Here is a 19,969-nt window from a genome sequence, read left to right on the forward strand (position 1 = left end):
ATCTCAGATTTTGAAATTATGCTTTACAGCCAAAGCAAGACAAGCATGTGTAAGTTTATCGATAGCCTAGCATAGCATTATGCCTTGCTAGCAGCAGGCAACCTGGTCACGAAAATCAGAAAAGCAATCAAATTAAATTGTTTACCTTTGATGAGCTTCGGATGTTTTCACTCACGAGACTCCCAGTTAGATAGCAAATGTTCCTTTTTCCCAAAAATATTATTTTTGTAGCCGAAATAACTCTGTTAGTTCTTCACGTTTGGCTGAGAATTCAACCGGAAATTGCGGTCACGACAATGCCGAAAAATATTCCAAATTACCTCCATAATATCGACAGCAACATGGCAAACGTTGTTTATAATCAATCCTCAATGTGTTTTTCAAATATCTATTCGATAATATATCCACCGGGACAGCTGTATTTTCAGTAAGCCCGGGAGGAAAAATAGCTACCTCTGTCTATTACGCAAGAATTACTCTGAGAGCCCTCAGCTGGACACTTACGCAATGTAGTCGCTTACGCTCATTCTTCATCATAAAGGCGTGAAACTACATCAAAATGCTGTAGACACCTTTGGGAATACATAGAAAAAGGAATCTGGTTGATAGCCCATTCACTGATCAATATGGGATGCATCGGAACGCAGAGCTTTCAAAACATGAGTCACTTCCTGATTGGATTTTTCTCAGGCTTTCGCCTGCAATATCAGTTCTATTATGCTCACAGACAATATTTTTACAGTTTTTGAAAGTTTAGAGTGTTTTCTATCCTAAGCTGTCAATTATATGCATATTTTAGCATCTTGTCCTGACAAAATAGCCGGTTTAATTTGGGAACGTTATTTTTCCAAAAATGAAAATAGTGCCCCCTAGTTACAACAGGCTAGACGGACGGGCAGGTGCGGGCAGCGATCGGTTGAAGAGCATGCATTTAGTTTTACTTGCATTTAAGAGCAGTTGGAGGAGACAGAATGAGAGTTGTATGGCATTGAAGCTCGTCTGGAGGTTTGTTAACACAGTGTCCAAAGAAGGGCCAGAAGTATACAGAATGGTGTCGTCTGCGTAGAGGGTGGATCAAATAATCACCAGCAGCAAGCGCAACATCATTGCGACACCCCCATAGAGACTGCCAGCGGTCCGTACAACAGGCCCTCCGATTTGACACACTGATCTGTGTCTGAGAAGTAGTTGGTGAACCAGGCGAGGCAGTCATTTGAGAAACCAAGGCTGTCAAGTCTGCCGATAAGAATGTGGCGAGTGACAGAGTCGAAAGCCTTGGCCAGGTCGATTCATACGGCTGCACAGTATTGTCTTTTATCGATGGTGGTTATGATATCGTTTAGGACCTTGAGCGTGGCTGAGGTGCACCCATGACCAGCTCGGAAACCAGATTGCATAGCGGAGAAGGTACGGTGGGATTTCAAATGATCGGTGATCTGTTTGTTAACTTGGCTTTCGAAGACTTTAGAAAGGCAGGGTAGGATAGATATAGGTCTGTAACAGTTTGGGTCTAGGGTGTCTCCCCCTTTGAAGAGGGGGATGACGGCGGCAGCATTCCATTCTTTAGGGATCTCAGACAATATCAAAGAGAGGTTCAACAGGCTAGTAATAGGGGTTGCAACAATTGGGGCAGATAATTTTAGAAAGAGAGGGTTCAGATTGTCTAGCCCAGCTGATTTGTAGGGGTCCAGATTTTGCAGCTCTTTCAGAACATCGGCTATCTGGATTTGGGTGAAAGAGAAATGGGGGGGGCTTGAGCAAGTTGCTGCGGGGGATGAAGAGTTGTTGACTGGGGTAGTGGTAGCCAGGTGGAAAGCATGGCCAGCCGTAGAAAAATACTTATTGAAATTCTCGATTATCGTAGTTTTATCAGTGGTGAGTGTTTCATAGCCTCAGTGCAGTGGGTATCTGGGAGGAGGTGCTCTTATTCTCCATGGACTTTACAGTGTCCCAGAACTTTTTGGAGTTTATGCTACAGGATGCAAATTTCTGTTTGAAAAAGCTAGCCTATGCTTTCCTAACTGCCTGTGTATATTGGTTCCTAACGTCCCTGAAAAGTTGCATATCGCGGGGGCTATTTGTTGCTAATGCGGTATGCCACTGGATGTTTTTGTGCTGGTCAAGGGCAATCAGGTCAAAATTGAATGGGCATGCTTATTTAAGATGGTGAGGAAAGTACTTTTAAAGAATAACCAGGCATCTTCTACTGACTGAATTAGGTCAATATCCTTCAAGAATACCCGGGCCAGGTCGATTAGAAAGGCCTGTTCGCTTTAGTGTTTTATGGAGCGTTTAACAGTGATGAGGGGTGGTCGTTTGACCACGGACACATTACGGACGAAGGCAATGAGGCAGTGATCGCTGAGATCCTGGTTGAAGACAGCAGAGGTGTATTTAGAAGGCAGGTTGGTCAGGATGATATCTATGAGGGTGCCCGTGTTTACAGATTTAGGGTTGTACCTGGTAGGTTCCATGATCATTTGTGTGATATTGAGGGCATCTAACTTAGATTGTAGGACTGCCAGGGTTTTAAGCATATTCCAGTTTGCTCACATTATTATTATTATTTTTTAAATTTAACTTAATTTTTCTCAACACAAAGAGATTCCACCATGTTGAACAAACAAATCTGTCTGCATTTATCAAATTGATTACAGCTGGGGGGTAATACGATATGACTTGACTCACATAGAAACTGTGGATGGAAATGTGGTTATTGTTTAAAAAAAAGTTTGGTCCACCATTTTTACCATATAATATATGAATCATATAAATTAAAATGGCAAATGTAGGTGCAATCAATTATCTTAATAAATTACAGAAACAATTTCAGAACAATGTGAGATGGTGGGTGTCATGGCTTGCTGAAATTACATGGAAAGACCCTGTATTTATAATTATATGACAATATTCTAGGTTGACTATAAATCTGCTACACAATTTCTGATACACCACATCTTACTTTTATTTTCCTTCTTAAGGAAAAGCTGGGAATGTATCATCTACTCCTCTATGCCATTAATTCCAATCAGACTGGTTTTAGGTTTCTCCCTGACCAAGATGGCTGCTATTTTCTCCCATAAATGGAATTGAGGGTTTATAACACAGCTCCTCTAGTAAGTTAACAGGATCTCTATGTAGTCAACATGTTGTCATTCCATACACAACAGACATATGTCATAACCTTCAAAAGCCACAACATTCATTCACATTCTATATTTCTCGCTCACCTAAAACCGAGTTCAATACAAAGCACAAGAATGACGACGATGGTAACACTTGGATGGTCTTTTAAACATACCTGTAACCGCAGAACAAACCACCACACCAAGGGTCTCTTCTCTATATCCTCTTAGCCGCCTTCTAGTAAGTTAACAGGATCTCTATGTAGTCAACATGTTGTCATTCCATACACAACAGACATATGTCATAACCTTCAAAAGCCACAACATTCATTCACATTCTATCTTTCTCGCTCACCTAAAACCGAGTTCAATACAAAGCACAAGAATGCCGACGATGGTAACACTTGGATGGTCTTTTAAACATACCTGTAACCGCAGGACAAACCACCACACCAAGGGTCTCCTCTCTATATCCTCTTAGCCGCAGTGTGCCGCGCACTTTACTACTGTTGAGGTTTTCGACAGCAATGACTTGTAATTTTTCAGCATCCCACTACGAAGCCCAGTTCGCACTGCTTCAGTGAGAATAAAACCAATATGAGATTCGTCAGTGAACATGTCCTACAGAAGAGACAGCGAGATAGAACCCGTAGCCTCGTATGTTCTGCACCCAACGCTGCGAACGCGCACAACTCGGCTGGGCGCGTACGCGCCAGCAAGGTAAATACATGATTCCTGAAATTGCTCTAGTCCTAGTGCCCTCAACTGTCCTTGTACATCAGAAAACCGGTTTCAATCGCTCTTGCACTCCTAACAAAGAAACAAATCTATGTGTACTATGTCATGGGTGATTTATGAGATGAAAGATGTTTGCTATTAGCATACAAAAAGGAGCCTTGTCAACTATTTCAACAGTGGATTGCAGTAGTATATACTGTAGGTTATGTGCACACACACACACCCATGTTGCAACCTGGATTCAGGGTTAGACATAACATAGTAAATGTTCATCCGGGACACTCCAATTAATATGACATGTTACATTTCCTATGGTATGGTATGTATTAATTTGTGAATGTCCATCATCCATTTTGTTTGATATGTAACGATTTACAATTTCTATGATATGTTACGAATTCAAATTCGTACAACATATTACAAATTTTAAAAATGTACTAAACTGTATGTTAACAATTCAAATTTGTTGTCGCTAATGTTAGCTAAGTGGCTAATGCTAACGTTAGCTAGGTGGCTAAAGTTAGCTAGGCTTGGGGGGGGCTTTGTTTTCCAGACCCGGTCCTGGGGAACCCAAGGGTTGCACGTTTTGGTTTTTGCCCTAACACTACACAGCTGATTCAAATAATCAACTAATCATCAACACTGCTGTTCTACTATATATACAATTCATTATAAACTGGGTGGGTCGAGCCCTGAATGTTGATTGGCTGAAGGTCGTGGTATATTAGACCGTATACCATGGGAATGACAAAACATTTATTTGTCTTGCTCTAATTACATTGGTAACCAGTTCATAATAGCAATAAGGCACCTGGGGTGTTTGTGGTGTCTTGCCAATATACCATGACTAAGGGCTGTTTCCAGGCACTCCGAGTAGCGTTGTGCTTAAGAGCAGCCCTTAGCCATGGTATATTGGCCATATACTACAACCCATCGGGCCTTATTGCTTAATTCTACTGAGTGCCATTACCCACTTCATATTTGTAAATACAGTGTAAATACAGTCCATTATTACTATGCATATTACTGCTTCTGTTATACTGAACAACAATATAAACGCAACATGTAAAGTGTTTTTAATCCATTCACCTGACAGGTGTGGCATATCAAGAAACTGATTAAACAGCATGATCATTACACAGGTGCACTTTGTGCTGGGGGCAATAAAAGGCCACTCTAAAATGTGCCTTTTTGTCACACAGCACAATGCCACAGAAGTTTTGAGGGTACATGCAATTGGCATGCTGAATGCAGGAAGGTCCACCAGAGCTGTTGCCAGAGAATTGAATGTCCATTTCTGTCATGGCTGTTGAATGAAGTATACCAAAGTGCAGCGTGGTGAGCGTACATATTCCTTTTTATTAGGATTACGCCGACAAAAACAATAAACAATACAAAAACAACCATGAAGCTTAAGGGCTAAGTGCCACAAACAAAGTTAACTTCCCACAAAGAAAGGAGGGAAAGGGCTACCTAAGTATGGTTCCCAATCAGAGACAACGATAGACAACTGTCCCTGATTGAGAACCATACCCGGCCAAAACATAGAAATACAAAATCATAGAAAAACAAAACATAGAATGTCCACCCCAAATCACACCCTGACCAACCCAAATAGAGACATAAAAAGGCTCTCTAAGGTCAGGGCGTGACAATTTCTCTACCATAAGCCACCTCCAACCGGCCTCACATCAGCAGACCACGTGTAACCACATCAGCTCAAGACCTCCACATCCAGCTTCTTCCCCTGCAAGATCATCTGAGACCAGCCATGTGGACAGCTGATGAAACTGAGGAGTAGTTCTGACCATAATAAAGCCCTTTTGTGGGGAAGAACTCATTCTGCATGGCTAGGTCTTGCTTCCCAGTGTGTGGGCCAGTCTCCCAAGTGGATGGGCCTATGCCCTCCCAGGCCCACCCATGTCTTCGCCCCTGCCCTGTCATGTGAAATCCATAGATTAGTGTCAAATTAATTCATTTCAATTGACTGATTTCCATATAGGAACTGCAACTCAGTAAAATCTTGGAAATTGCTTATTTGAAAGTACTGATTTTATAAACTACATGTATAGTACATTCAAAAAGTATTCAGACCCCTTCCTTTTTTCCACATTTTGTTACATTACAGCCTTATTCTAAAATACCCATAATGGCAAAGTGAAAACAGGTTTTTAGAAGTTTTTGCAAATGTATTAAAAAAACTAGATATTCTTTGTTGAAGTACCTTTGGCAGCGCTTACAGCCTCAACACTTCTTGGGTATGATGCTACAAGCTTGGCACACCCCTATTCCTCCTCTTGAGTGGCTCTGGCTGGCCACTCAAGGACATTCAGAGATTTGTACCGAAGCCACTCCTGCGTTGTCTTGGCTGTGTGTTTAGGGTCGTTGTCCTGTAGGAAGGTGAACATTCACCCCAGTCTGAGGTCCTGAGCGTTCCCCATCTCACCTGACAGAGCTTGAGATGATCCCAAACCCCTGAAGCAAGCTTCTAGAAAATTGGAATAGAAATTGTGCTACACCAAACTGGAAGTCTTGCGACAAGCTTGGAAAGACAGTACTGTACAATATCGAAGAGCCCTCACTGCTGCGTGATCATCCTATTTTTATAATCCAATTGAGGAGAATGAATAAACCAAAATCTATTTTTGATACTGCTGCAAAGCTGACTAAACAGCAGCATTCCCCAAGAGCGGATGGCTTTCACTTTAGCAGTGATGAATTCATGAACTTTTTCGAAGAATGAAAATAGTAATGGCCTCTAAACCTTCAAGCTGCATATTCAAGCACCTATTCCAACTAAACTGCTGAAAGAGCTACTTCCTGTGTTTGGCCCTCCTATGTTGAACATAATAGATGGCTCCCTATCCACTGGATATGTACCAAACTCACTAAAGTGGCAGTAATAAAGCCTCTCTTGAAAAAGCCCAACCTTGTACCGGAAAAAGTTTTTAAAAACTATTGGCCTGTATCGAATCTCCCATTCCTCAAAAAACAAAATAGAAAAAGCTGTTGCGCAGCATCTTACTGGCTTCCTGAAGAAAAATGTATTTGAAATGCTTCACTCTGGTTGTATACCCCATCGTAGCACCTAGACTGCACTTGACCAAATTCTGTCCTCGAGCTCCTAGACCTTAGTGCTGGACGACACACACGTGTACATTTTGTTTAAACATGATGAAGCCCCAAAACTGCCTATTATGGAAGCCTGTGTTTCAGAGATAAGGAAGTGGATGTTGGCAATAAAAATAAAAACTTTTAATCAAAACAGATATGCTAGTTCTAGGTCCCAAGAAAGAAAGAGATCTGCTGTTGGATCTGACAATTCATCTTGATGGTTGTACAGTCATCTCAAATAAAACTGTGAAGGACCTGGACTCTGGACCCTGCTCTCTTTTGACGAACATATCAAGAATATTTCAAGGACAGCCTTATTCTATCTTCGTAACATTGCAAAAATCATAAATGTTTTGTCCAAAAATCATGCAGAAAATCGAATCCGTGCATTTGTCACTTCTAGAATAGACTACTGCAATGCTCTACTCTCCGGCTACCCGGATAAAGGACTAAATCAATTTTAGTTAGTGCTAAACATGGCTGCTACAATCTTGACAAGAACCAAAACATTTGATCATATTATTCCAGTACTAGCCTCTCTACACTGGCTTCCTGTTAAGGCTAGGGCTGATTTCAAGGTTTTACTGCAAATCTATAAAGCATTACATGGGCTTGCTCCTACCTATCTCTCCAATTTGGTACTGCTGTACATACCTACACATACGCTAAAGTCACAAGACTCAGGCCTCCGTATTGTCCCTATTGTCCCTAGGCAGGGCTTTCTCCTATAGAGTTACATTTTTGTGGAATGGTCTGCCTATCCATGTGAGAGATGCAGACTCGGTGTCGACCTTTAAGTCTTTAATGAAGACTCATCTCTTCAGTAGGTCCTATGTGAATGGCAATGCCCTGGAGCGACGAACCGGTATTGCTGTCTCTGCCTAGTTGGCTCCCCTCTCCACTGGGATTCTCTGCTTCTGACCCTATTACGGGGGCTGAGTCACTGGCTTACTAGTGCTCTTCCATGCCGTCCCTAGGAGGGGTGCGTCACTTGAGTCAGATTTTGAAAAAAAAGTTTTTGCTTTCTCATTATGGGGTATTGTGTGTAGATTAATCTATTTTAGAATAAGGCTGTAATGTAACAAAATGTGGAAAAAGTCAAGGGGTCTGAATACTTTCTGAATGCATTGTATATGAACTTAAAGTCAATGATGTCTATAAGGTCTATATAATACATTTACAAACATACATTCTCAACTTAACTTGTAAAATAAAGATAAACACACCGAACACAGGTGATATACTAATGACATCATCTGTGTGTACCTATTACCAACAATAAGGCCTAAGAGACCAAACATATTTTGCTTAATTTAAATTGCCTTAAAAACATATGCTCTTTCCATGAAATAGGCTGACCAGGTTAATCCAGGTGAATGCTATGATTCCTTATTGTTAAATCCACTTCAATCAGTGTAGATGAAAGGGAGGAGACCGATTAAAAATATATTTTTAAGCAAGAAGGTGTTCCTAATGTCAGGAAGGTGTTCCTAATATTTGGTATATTCTGTGTATATGCAGACTCAAAGGGATAATTTTTTGCAAAGCCAGAAAGGAATTTGAACATTACTGCAAAGGCCAATCATTCACTGTCGGTAACTCTCCACAGTTTGGTCATTGGGTGGTGGAGTTATCTTAACACTAGACTCATGACTGACCTTCCAGTAATGACTGACCTTCACACAGTAATTGAAAAATACTTTGTTATATACTATAAATGGAAATAATCCCACTTAGCAACTTGTGGAAATGATTTCAATTTAACATAATCTTAATTTGATATAGGTGTTGTCACGCCCTGGTCGAAGTAATGTATGTTTGTCTTCATTTATTTGGTCAGGCCAGGGTGTGACATGGGTTATTGTGGTGCGTTTTTGTCATGGGGTTTTTGTGGGGTGCCTGAGTCTATGGCTGCCTGAGGCGGTTCTCAATCAGAGTCAGGTGATTATCGTTGTCTCTGATTGGGAACCATATTTAGGCAGCCATATTCTTTGAAGATTTCGTGGGTGATTGTTCCTGTCTCGGTGTTAGTGTTCACCAGATAGGCTGTATAGATTTTCATATTCCGTTTGTTGTTTTTTTTGTATTGTTTGTGCTTTTTTCTTTATTAAAGAAGTATTGAACTAACCACGCTGCACTTTGGTCCGACTCTCCTTCAACGGAAGAAAGCCGTTACAGAATCACCCACCACAACAGGACCAAGTGGCGTGGTAACAGGCAACAGCAGCAGCAGGAGCAGCGCGACAAGAATTTCTGGACTTGGGAGGAAATCCTCGACGGGAGAGGACCCTGGGCTAAACCAGGGGAGTGTAGCCGCACCAAGGTGCAGCGAGAGAAGGACTGGACATGGGAGGACGAACTGGATGGTGAAGGACCCTGGGCTTAGCCTGGAGAATATCGCGGCCCCAAGGAGGAACTGGAGGCAGAGAAAGCGGAGAGGCGCTGGTATGAGGAGGCAGCACGGCGACGCGGATGGAAGCCTGGGAGTCAGCCCCAAAAATGTATTGGGGGGGGCTCACAGGGAGTATGGCTATGCCAGGTAGGAGACCTGCGCAAACTCCCTGTGCTTACCGGGGGGCTAGAGAGACCGGGCAGGCACCGTGTTATGCTATGGAGTGCACGGTGTCTCCAGTGCGGGTGCATAGCCCGGTGCGGTACATACCAGCTCTTCGTATTGGCCGGGCTAGAGTGGGCATCGAGCCAGGTAAGGTTGGGCAGGCTCAGTGCTCAAGAGCTCCAGTGCGCCTGCATGGTCCGGTCTATCCAGTGCCACCTCCACACAACCAGTCTTCCGGTGGCAGCTCCCCGCACCAGGCTTCCTGTGCATGTCCTCAGTCCAGTACCACCAGTGCCAGCACCACGCACCAGGCCTTCAGTGCGCCTCGCCTGTTTAGCGCAGCCAGAGCCTTCCTCCTCTACAGCGCTGCCGGAGCCTCCCGCCTGTTCAGCGCAGCCAGAGCCTTCCTCCTCTACAGCGCTGCCGGAACCTCCCGCCTGTTCAGCGCAGCCAGAGCCTTCCTCCTCTACAGCGCTGCTGGAGTCTCCTGCCTGTTTAGCGCAGCCAGAGCCTTCCTCCTCTCCTGTGCTGTCGGAGTCTCCCACATGTTCAGCGCAGCCGGAGCCTTCCTCCTCTCCTGTGCTGTCGGAGTCTCCCACATGTTCAGGGCAGCCAGAGCCTTCCTCCTCTCCTGTGCTGTCGGAGTCTCCCACATGTTCAGCGCTGCCAGAGCCTTCCACCTCTACGGCGCTGCTGGAGTCTCCTGCCTGTTCAGCGCAGCCAGAGCTGCCAGCCTGCATGGAGCAGCCTGAGCTGCCAGCCTGCATGGAGCAGCCTGAGCTGTCAGTCTGCACGGAGCAGCCAGAGCTGTCAGTCTGCACGGAGCAGCCAGAGCTGCCAGTCTGCACGGAGCAGCCAGAGCTGCCAGTCTGCACGGAGCAGCCAGAGCTGCCAGTCTGCACGGAGCAGCCAGAGCTGCCAGTCTGCACGGAGCAGCCAGAGCTGCCAGTCTGCATGGAGCAGCCAGAGTTGCCAGTTTGCATGGAGCAGCCAGAGCTGCCAGTCTGCATAGAGCTGCCAGTCTGCATAGAGCAGCCAGAGCTGCCAGCCTGCATAGAGCTGCCAGTCTGCATAGAGCAGCCAGAGCTGCCAGTCTGTATGGAGCAGCCAGAGCTGCCAGTCTGCATGGAGCAGCCAGAGCTGCCAGTCTGCATGGAGCAGCCAGAGCTGCCAGTCTGCATGGAGCAGCCAGAGCAGCTAGATCCGCCAGTCAGCCAGGATCCGCCAGTCAGCCATGATCTTCCAGATCTGCCAGTCAGCCAGACTCTTCCAGAACTGCCAGTCAACCAGAGTCTTCCAGATCTGCCAGTCAACCAGACTCTTCCAGATCTGCCAGTCAACCAGACACTTCCAGCACCGTCAGTCAACCAGACTCTTCCAGATCCGCCAGCCAGCCAGGATCTGCCAGAGCCAACTACCTGCCTGAGCTTCCTCTCAGTGCTGAGCGTCCCGAGCTTCCCCACAGTCCCGAGCTTCCCCTCAGTCCCGAGCTGCCCCTCAGTCCCGAGCTGCCCCTCAGTCCCGAGCTGCCCCTCAGTCCAGTGGGGTTCTGGGTGAGGACTACTAGGCCATGGTTGGCGGCGAGGGTGGACTATCCTAGGACTCGAGTGGGAGGACCTAAGACATTGATGGAGTGGGGACCATGTCCCGGGCCGGAGCCGCCACCATGGACAGATGCCCACCCGGACCCTCCCTATTGTTTTGATGTGCATCCGGGAGTCCGCACCTTAGGGGGGTTCTGTCACGCCCTGGTCGAAGTAATGTATGTTTGTCTTCATTTATTTGGTCAGGCCAGGGTGTGACATGGGTTATTGTGGTGCGTTTTTGTCATGGGGTTTTTGTGGGGTGTCTAGCATAGTCTATGGCTGCCTGAGGCGGTTCTCAATCAGAGTCAGGTGATTATCGTTGTCTCTGATTGGGAACCATATTTAGGCAGCCATATTCTTTGAAGATTTTGTGGGTGATTGTTCCTGTCTCGGTGTTAGTGTTCACCAGATAGGCTGTATAGATTTTCATATTCCGTTTGTTGTTTTTTTTGTATTGTTTGTGCTTTTTTCTTTATTAAAGAAGTATTGAACTAACCACGCTGCACTTTGGTCCGACTCTCCTTCAACGGAAGAAAGCCGTTACAGAATCACCCACCACAACAGGACCAAGTGGCGTGGTAACAGGCAACAGCAGCAGCAGGAGCAGCGCGACAAGAATTTCTGGACTTGGGAGGAAATCCTCGACGGGAGAGGACCCTGGGCTAAACCAGGGGAGTGTAGCCGCACCAAGGTGCAGCGAGAGAAGGACTGGACATGGGAGGACGAACTGGACGGTGAAGGACCCTGGGCTCAGCCTGGAGAATATCGCGGCCCCAAGGAGGAACTGGAGGCAGAGAAAGCGGAGAGGCGCTGGTATGAGGAGGCAGCACGGCGACGCGGATGGAAGCCTGGGAGTCAGCCCCAAAAATGTATTGGGGGGGGCTCACAGGGAGTATGGCTATGCCAGGTAGGAGACCTGCGCAAACTCCCTGTGCTTACCGGGGGGCTAGAGAGACCGGGCAGGCACCGTGTTATGCTATGGAGTGCACGGTGTCTCCAGTGCGGGTGCATAGCCCGGTGCGGTACATACCAGCTCTTCGTATTGGCCGGGCTAGAGTGGGCATCGAGCCAGGTAAGGTTGGGCAGGCTCAGTGCTCAAGAGCTCCAGTGCGCCTGCATGGTCCGGTCTATCCAGTGCCACCTCCACACAACCAGTCTTCCGGTGGCAGCTCCCGCACCAGGCTTCCTGTGCATGTCCTCAGTCCAGTACCACCAGTGCCAGCACCACGCACCAGGCCTTCAGTGCGCCTCGCCTGTTTAGCGCAGCCAGAGCCTTCCTCCTCTACAGCGCTGCCGGAGCCTCCCGCCTGTTCAGCGCAGCCAGAGCCTTCCTCCTCTACAGCGCTGCCGGAACCTCCCGCCTGTTCAGCGCAGCCAGAGCCTTCCTCCTCTACAGCGCTGCTGGAGTCTCCTGCCTGTTTAGCGCAGCCAGAGCCTTCCTCCTCTCCTGTGCTGTCGGAGTCTCCCACATGTTCAGCGCAGCCGGAGCCTTCCTCCTCTCCTGTGCTGTCGGAGTCTCCCACATGTTCAGGGCAGCCAGAGCCTTCCTCCTCTCCTGTGCTGTCGGAGTCTCCCACATGTTCAGCGCTGCCAGAGCCTTCCACCTCTACGGCGCTGCTGGAGTCTCCTGCCTGTTCAGCGCAGCCAGAGCTGCCAGCCTGCATGGAGCAGCCTGAGCTGCCAGCCTGCACGGAGCAGCCTGAGCTGTCAGTCTGCACGGAGCAGCCAGAGCTGTCAGTCTGCACGGAGCAGCCAGAGCTGCCAGTCTGCACGGAGCAGCCAGAGCTGCCAGTCTGCACGGAGCAGCCAGAGCTGCCAGTCTGCACGGAGCAGCCAGAGCTGCCAGTCTGCACGGAGCAGCCAGAGCTGCCAGTCTGCATGGAGCAGCCAGAGTTGCCAGTTTGCATGGAGCAGCCAGAGCTGCCAGTCTGCATAGAGCTGCCAGTCTGCATAGAGCAGCCAGAGCTGCCAGCCTGCATAGAGCTGCCAGTCTGCATAGAGCAGCCAGAGCTGCCAGTCTGTATGGAGCAGCCAGAGCTGCCAGTCTGCATGGAGCAGCCAGAGCTGCCAGTCTGCATGGAGCAGCCAGAGCTGCCAGTCTGCATGGAGCAGCCAGAGCTGCCAGTCTGCATGGAGCAGCCAGAGCAGCTAGATCCGCCAGTCAGCCAGGATCCGCCAGTCAGCCATGATCTTCCAGATCTGCCAGTCAGCCAGACTCTTCCAGAACTGCCAGTCAACCAGAGTCTTCCAGATCTGCCAGTCAACCAGACTCTTCCAGATCTGCCAGTCAACCAGACACTTCCAGCACCGTCAGTCAACCAGACTCTTCCAGATCCGCCAGCCAGCCAGGATCTGCCAGAGCCAACTACCTGCCTGAGCTTCCTCTCAGTGCTGAGCGTCCCGAGCTTCCCCACAGTCCCGAGCTTCCCCTCAGTCCCGAGCTGCCCCTCAGTCCCGAGCTGCCCCTCAGTCCCGAGCTGCCCCTCAGTCCAGTGGGGTTCTGGGTGAGGACTACTAGGCCATGGTTGGCGGCGAGGGTGGACTATCCTAGGACTCGAGTGGGAGGACCTAAGACATTGATGGAGTGGGGACCATGTCCCGGGCCGGAGCCGCCACCATGGACAGATGCCCACCCGGACCCTCCCTATTGTTTTGATGTGCATCCGGGAGTCCGCACCTTAGGGGGGGGGGGGTTCTGTCACGCCCTGGTCGAAGTAATGTATGTTTGTCTTCATTTATTTGGTCAGGCCAGGGTGTGACATGGGTTATTGTGGTGCGTTTTTGTCATGGGGTTTTTGTGGGGTGTCTAGCATAGTCTATGGCTGCCTGAGGCGGTTCTCAATCAGAGTCAGGTGATTATCGTTGTCTCTGATTGGGAACCATATTTAGGCAGCCATATTCTTTGAAGATTTTGTGGGTGATTGTTCCTGTCTCGGTGTTAGTGTTCACCAGATAGGCTGCATAGATTTTCACATTCCGTTTGTTGTTTTTTTGTATTGTTCGTGTTTTTTCTTTATTAAAGATGTATCGAACTAACCACGCTGCATTTTGGTCCGACTCTCCTTCAACGGAAGAAAGCCGTTACAGGCGTACAGTACCTTGTATGGTCAGACTTTTCTATAACTCACTATATACCAATTGTATGAACTGTATACATCCGACTAGATAGCCTCACGATAATATATATAAATACTCCAAATAAATACTTTTTCCTGACCTGATAAATGATCTAGCACCCAGTCATGGTGTCTGGCTCTCTTACAGTCACACCTTGTGTCCAGTAGTTGAAACTACACCTCTGCTGTTCAGACAGAAGGTCAGACAGAAAATCCATTTTAGTTTGTTAATCCAAAAATAACACAAACACATACATAAGCACGTTTTAGATTTTTATTATATCAAAATACAAAAATTTGAGAGGAAAATATTACATTGGACTAAGCGTTGGAAATGGACATATGATGGACATGAACGCAACGCTGCTTTCCACCTCTCATGGACATGCCATGGATCATCATAGAACATGCTGTATGTCTATGTCAAACCGCTCATGAGCCAATGTTACAAAAAATTTGCCAATGCCTTTTTTAATAAACCTGTCACTTTGTCTTGAGCCTATGCCATAGGTCATACGCTTCTGTCACCTATCATCTAGAAGCCACTGGTGGTATCAGGGTTTATTCTGAAGAACAACGTTCCATGGCAGTTGAACATGAAGAGAGTAACATGTGATCCCAGGCAATATTGAATTCCCTGGACAACAGTGGCAAAAGAGAAAATCAACACAGACTAGTATTTTACATAAGGCTTTGGTACAGCACCATACAGTAGATGAGTTAATTGCTCAAATAAAAGTTAAGTGGAAAATAATTCCTGATGTCAATCCAAAAGAACTGAATGATGAAGCTCCAAATTATCAGCAGGTTATCATTCTAAAACAGACAAAAAGTAAAAGTTATTTTATGTTTTTGCTTCGGAATATTTACACATGAACAGTCTGATATCAATCAATTGTTTCAGTTAAAAAGGCATATTGAAACAGATTATGCGCAGAAGACGTCAACATAAAATATAGAAACGTGTGATATACAGCACGCACACGGCTCAAAGGATGAAATATGCTATGACATGACTACATATTCTTCCTTTAACCACTACTGGCTTGAGGATAAGGAGGATTAGTTAAAACAGTCAAAGATGTAGCGCTTATTGTACTGTAATAATACATTCTATTTCCTCAGTGATGGTACACATGGAAAAACAGAGAACATAGAAAATTCTACATATTCCATTTTCTGTCTGATCACAACCAGGTTGAACGTTTATGACTGATTGCTGAATAGGCTTTTTGTATTGTCTCTACATGCAAGATAAATATAGTTAAATCAAATTTGCTCTAAGTATAATCATACCAGCTCCTGCACTAAAAGCATTAGGGCAGAAAAACACAAAACAAAAGCCGATCTAACAGAACAGGATCTTAATTTGATCGCCCTGTTGCAGGAGAACTTTCCTTCAATGCAGGATATTTCAGACTTGTAGTATATTTGAGGTTTAAAAAGGCTTCTGAAGTTTGTAATTTCCACTTTGATATTTCAGACTTTATTTTCTCTTTAAGAACATTTTTGCAACCCCTAAAAAATGTCCATGAAATATAATCATTATAATAATTCACGTTTTCTCTTGCTGGTTTATTTTCCTGCAGTAGCAAACTGGCTCAAATTAAGATCCTAAATCTGTACCTCCAAAGTAGCCCTCTTACATACTAAGTTTTTTTTAAGCAAAAGAGCCCGGAAGACTACATACATTAGTAAAATTCTACATGGAGAATGTGTCAGAAATACCTTTTCCAAAACATACGAGAAGAATCAGCTTTACCAAAACATATGAGAAGAATCAGCTTAAATACAAACACTGTTTGATGAACACTCTTATTGGCTATACTGTACAATACTGTCCCCCAATAGGAGACTTTGCAACAATAGTGGAGAGATATCACATAAGAAGGTTATGCCCCTGCAGTAGTGTGCTTGAAAACAGTGCTGTCAATCAAAAATAGTTTTGACCTGTAGGAAGTGTGTAGTGTAGAACAACCTTCTCATGCCCTGACCATGGGCTCAGATTCCCTCCCCTGTCTGCTGTTACATATTTAATACTGATCCAAAGTACTGATCAATAACTTCACACAAAGTAGGTTTCCCCATCTAATCTGGATATTATATCTCCCCTTCAACACAAGTACAACACTTTGGAGAGGGTACCCTGGAAGCACAGACAGAGGATGTAACAGAGACGGAAACTAACTATTGTTCCATTGCTACATTGTTCTCTTTGATGTATTTTTTGAATGTCACCACACTATCTATTGCCGCTATCTGATTCCACAATCAATACAATTTGCTCATTGCCAATCACACTAGTTTACTAATAGGACCTACAACGATGGAACTAGTTGAGTTAGTAAAACACAGAGGACTTCAAGAGATTAGGCCTCTGATCTACAGCACCACAGAGTTAAACATAGCACCAAGTCATAATGTTGAAAGCAACTACGTCCTAGTATCACGTACGTCATCTCTAGCTAATGTAAACACGACTTCGGTTGCAGCACATACAGTACCCCATAACTATGACATTGTTTGTGGCTCAATGAAAAATGTGGCCTCTCTTTTGTTTCTCATACTTGGGACATCTGAAGGCAAGTGATCATAAGTGAATCTACCTGTGTGCTCGTGAGAAAAGAGACGTTGTTTTCTGTTCCAGATAAGGTTTAGTCCAGCGACAGCACGTTGATGCTTCTAAAGCTTTTCAAATTGGTATTCATTCACATACTATACAACAGAAGAAATACTACTGAACTTGTGCAGCCAACAGACCCAAATGACAGTAACACATTTGTTCTGTGCTAACATTTACTTCTCCATAAATGTAAAACAATGTCTCCGAAAATATGACAAAAGAGGCACCTTAAGATGTTTTATAAATATTGTCCACTTCATACCTTAAAGCAAATACTTTCATCACATCTAATACCATTTGCTTTAAATCTGCATCTAGAGTTTTGTCCTCAAGCATAATTGACATGGACAGAAAATCGTTCTGTTTAGTTTCATCTTTACAAATACAGTACACACCATGTATACATTATAAATATAGATTTTCCTCATATCTTACATATAACCAATTCTTAGAATATGCATGTTGATGTATCAATTTCAAACAACTATTTCACTAATTCAAAAGAAAATATGTTGGAAAGTGAGTGAAGAGGGCAGATAAAGTTGATGATTTGATCACTGAATTGTATTCTATAGTAAGCAGAGAGGGTATTAATTAACATACATTCAGAGAGTTGTTATGGCTAGTGCAACTCCTGAATTGCTATCAGTAGAGATAAAAGTGACTCCAAGTCAGACAAATGGGTTTAAAACATCAATGTCTTCCAGTGATTCATCTTGTCAGTGTGTAAGCGTAAAGCTCTCTAATAGGTCTAGTCTTTTATTGATTTATTTTACCTTTATTTAACTAGGCAAGTCAGTTAAGAACAAATTCTTATTTTCAATGACGGCCTAGTTTTCAATGACGGCCTAGTCTACAGGGTGAGAAGAAAATGCTAAACAGTAACCATCAGTGTAAAGGAAAGCATTCTTCCTTGGCTAACCAGCTAGCACCTTGAGATAAATCAAATCAATCTATTGTGCCAACTAGCCAATTAAACATACACTTAATACCACCACATGTGAAAGGTCATCCATTGTACTGTGACATCAGGACATTCATTTCCTGTACAGCAAAACATACATTCATTATCGGTTAGTGTTAAAATGAATAAACATACAGAGAAATAGCTAGCAGGTAATATTATACCGTTGTTAGAGAGATAAACAGTCGAGAGTCGAGACAGCCACCCCACCTTGAGTTTCACCTTAGTTATTGTAACACAAATGTTGTCACTTGTCATCTAACAAGCCCATTGGTTAAAATCGCATAATAAATCAACAGCAATCAGATCTTTCAATACAGTATTAAGTATTACAGTTGTTTTGAAATATGAACATCAATGGCAAGTTTCACTTTCTGCATAATAACTACTTCTGTACCATTTACAATTAAATGTTGATTTAATTGTGATTTTTAAAAAAATCTATGTTATAACATTACCACAATTTGAAACCTGAAATGAATAACACTTATCATAATCACTAATTGTTATTATAGGTCTGTTCTATTAGTAGAATATACACAGTCAAGATATTTTTTTTATAAAAGAATCAGAGTAATGCACCTTCAGTACCACTTCCTCACAGCTAAGTGTCCTTGGCAGAAAAAGTTGAGTCTGCACCAGGTCAGACTGGAGTTTATAATGAGTCCCAACACAGAGAGAGAGAGAGAATGTGTGAAGGCGAAGGAAAAGGCAGTTAATTCACTTTTCAAAAACAAGAGAGAAAAGGCAAACAAGGCACCTAGAGATGTGCCATATTCCACAAGTGACTCGAGGTTTCCTCCATATGAATGAAAAACACTGTATAGACATCACATTTCCTCACCCCTTTTCTGTCCTCACCCTATCAAGTGTATATTTGGCCTCTTTTGAACACAAGGTTACTGTATGTCTTAGCAAGAAGAACATAGGCTCAACTTTACTGGATGTGATCACATGGTTAAAGGCTTTGAGCCAACATGCAAGAGAGTGAGGATATGTCTTTTAGTGGTTTGAAATGTACCAATATCATATCACGCCTTGTATTGGATGATAATATTATTTTGGGATTAAGCAAAATATGCAGATTGGGATCGATATTAAATGCGGATCAAAATCAGATTTCAGGCCATAGCATCCATTTCATATGGGAAGTGTATGATACTATATACACCATTTATTTCATTTGAAAAATAATGTAAAATACGTACAGTATATACCACTAGAATTACAGCAATTCTACGCTTACTCTGAGGTATATTTTGTGATAAGAACCCTGTGTTAGATACTGACACTATTTGAATTGTAGGAAAGGTAGACCTAGGTCCTTGTTTAAGGAACGCACCAGGTTTTATAGTCCACGGCGTCACTGTAACACCTCAGATAGACTCCTCCTGACCAGTGACTTTTAAGGTGTTGTGAATTATTTAGATCAATGCACTTTCCTACAATATAAGAGATTCTCCCCCTTTTCATTATTGGATTTATTTACATTACATATGTTTTATCTGGTGACCCTCACTACATTATCCTCAGGGAGACATGGAAAACATCTTTATTTTGTTTTTAAATTATTAGAAAAATGCTAGAGACAGGTTATCCACTACCAAAGGCTAAATGGAATTAATCATATGATTATCATCATCAGTGTTTGGGAGTTATAGGGAGATCTAGGTTGGTGAGTCAATGTCGTCACGTCCCATGGCGTGGGCTGTCTGTGAGTGACAGCAGTGGACATACTGGTCAGTGGTCAGTGTAGGGTCCCGTAGTTGGGCCCGTCTGAGTCTGTACTGGCCAGGATGGCCGCCTGGTCCTCCTCAGAGCGTCTGCTGCGGCGCAGGAGGGAGGACAAAAAGAGATACGGGCTCTTCCTGTTCTGCCTTTTCCTCTTCCTGTGCAGGTAGATATCTTCTCTGTGAGCCGGGGTAGTCTGGGATTGCTGCTGGGTCTGAGAGGGAGACACACCTAGTGAGGGAGAGGTGGTGTTATTGAGGATACAACACAGAAGCATTTCGTATGGCCCCTGACTTGTCTAAGTGCTGTAAAGCCAACAAGTATACATAGGCATGACAATGATTGGATATGGCTTTACAGCACAAACGGATTTTGGGACAAGGCTACAATGAACTCGCTAAATGTTATTCTTATT

General features: G+C 44.4%; 2 protein-coding genes across 4 annotated transcripts in view; both read right to left on the reverse strand.

Moving 5' to 3' along the window:
- The window catches only part of LOC124005975 (rho GTPase-activating protein 32-like), a 39,868-nt gene extending 36,039 nt beyond the window's left edge, over positions 1-3,829 (reverse strand). For all 3 annotated transcript variants that reach the window (XM_046315622.1, XM_046315621.1, XM_046315624.1), the window contains exon 1: positions 3,552-3,829. The gene's annotated coding sequence lies outside the window, so the exon portion shown is untranslated. The remainder of the gene's footprint in view (positions 1-3,551) is intronic.
- Positions 3,830-14,496: 10,667 nt separating this feature from the next.
- Positions 14,497-19,969, reverse strand: part of LOC124006242 (protein turtle homolog B-like) — a 79,703-nt gene continuing 74,230 nt past the window's right edge. The window contains 1 exon segment of the mRNA XM_046316131.1: positions 14,497-19,785. Coding sequence (XP_046172087.1) covers positions 19,571-19,785 — 215 coding nt within the window. The 3' untranslated portion in view covers positions 14,497-19,570.

This window comes from Oncorhynchus gorbuscha, linkage group LG19 (assembly GCF_021184085.1).
Source record: "Oncorhynchus gorbuscha isolate QuinsamMale2020 ecotype Even-year linkage group LG19, OgorEven_v1.0, whole genome shotgun sequence".
Taxonomy (NCBI): domain Eukaryota; kingdom Metazoa; phylum Chordata; class Actinopteri; order Salmoniformes; family Salmonidae; genus Oncorhynchus; species Oncorhynchus gorbuscha.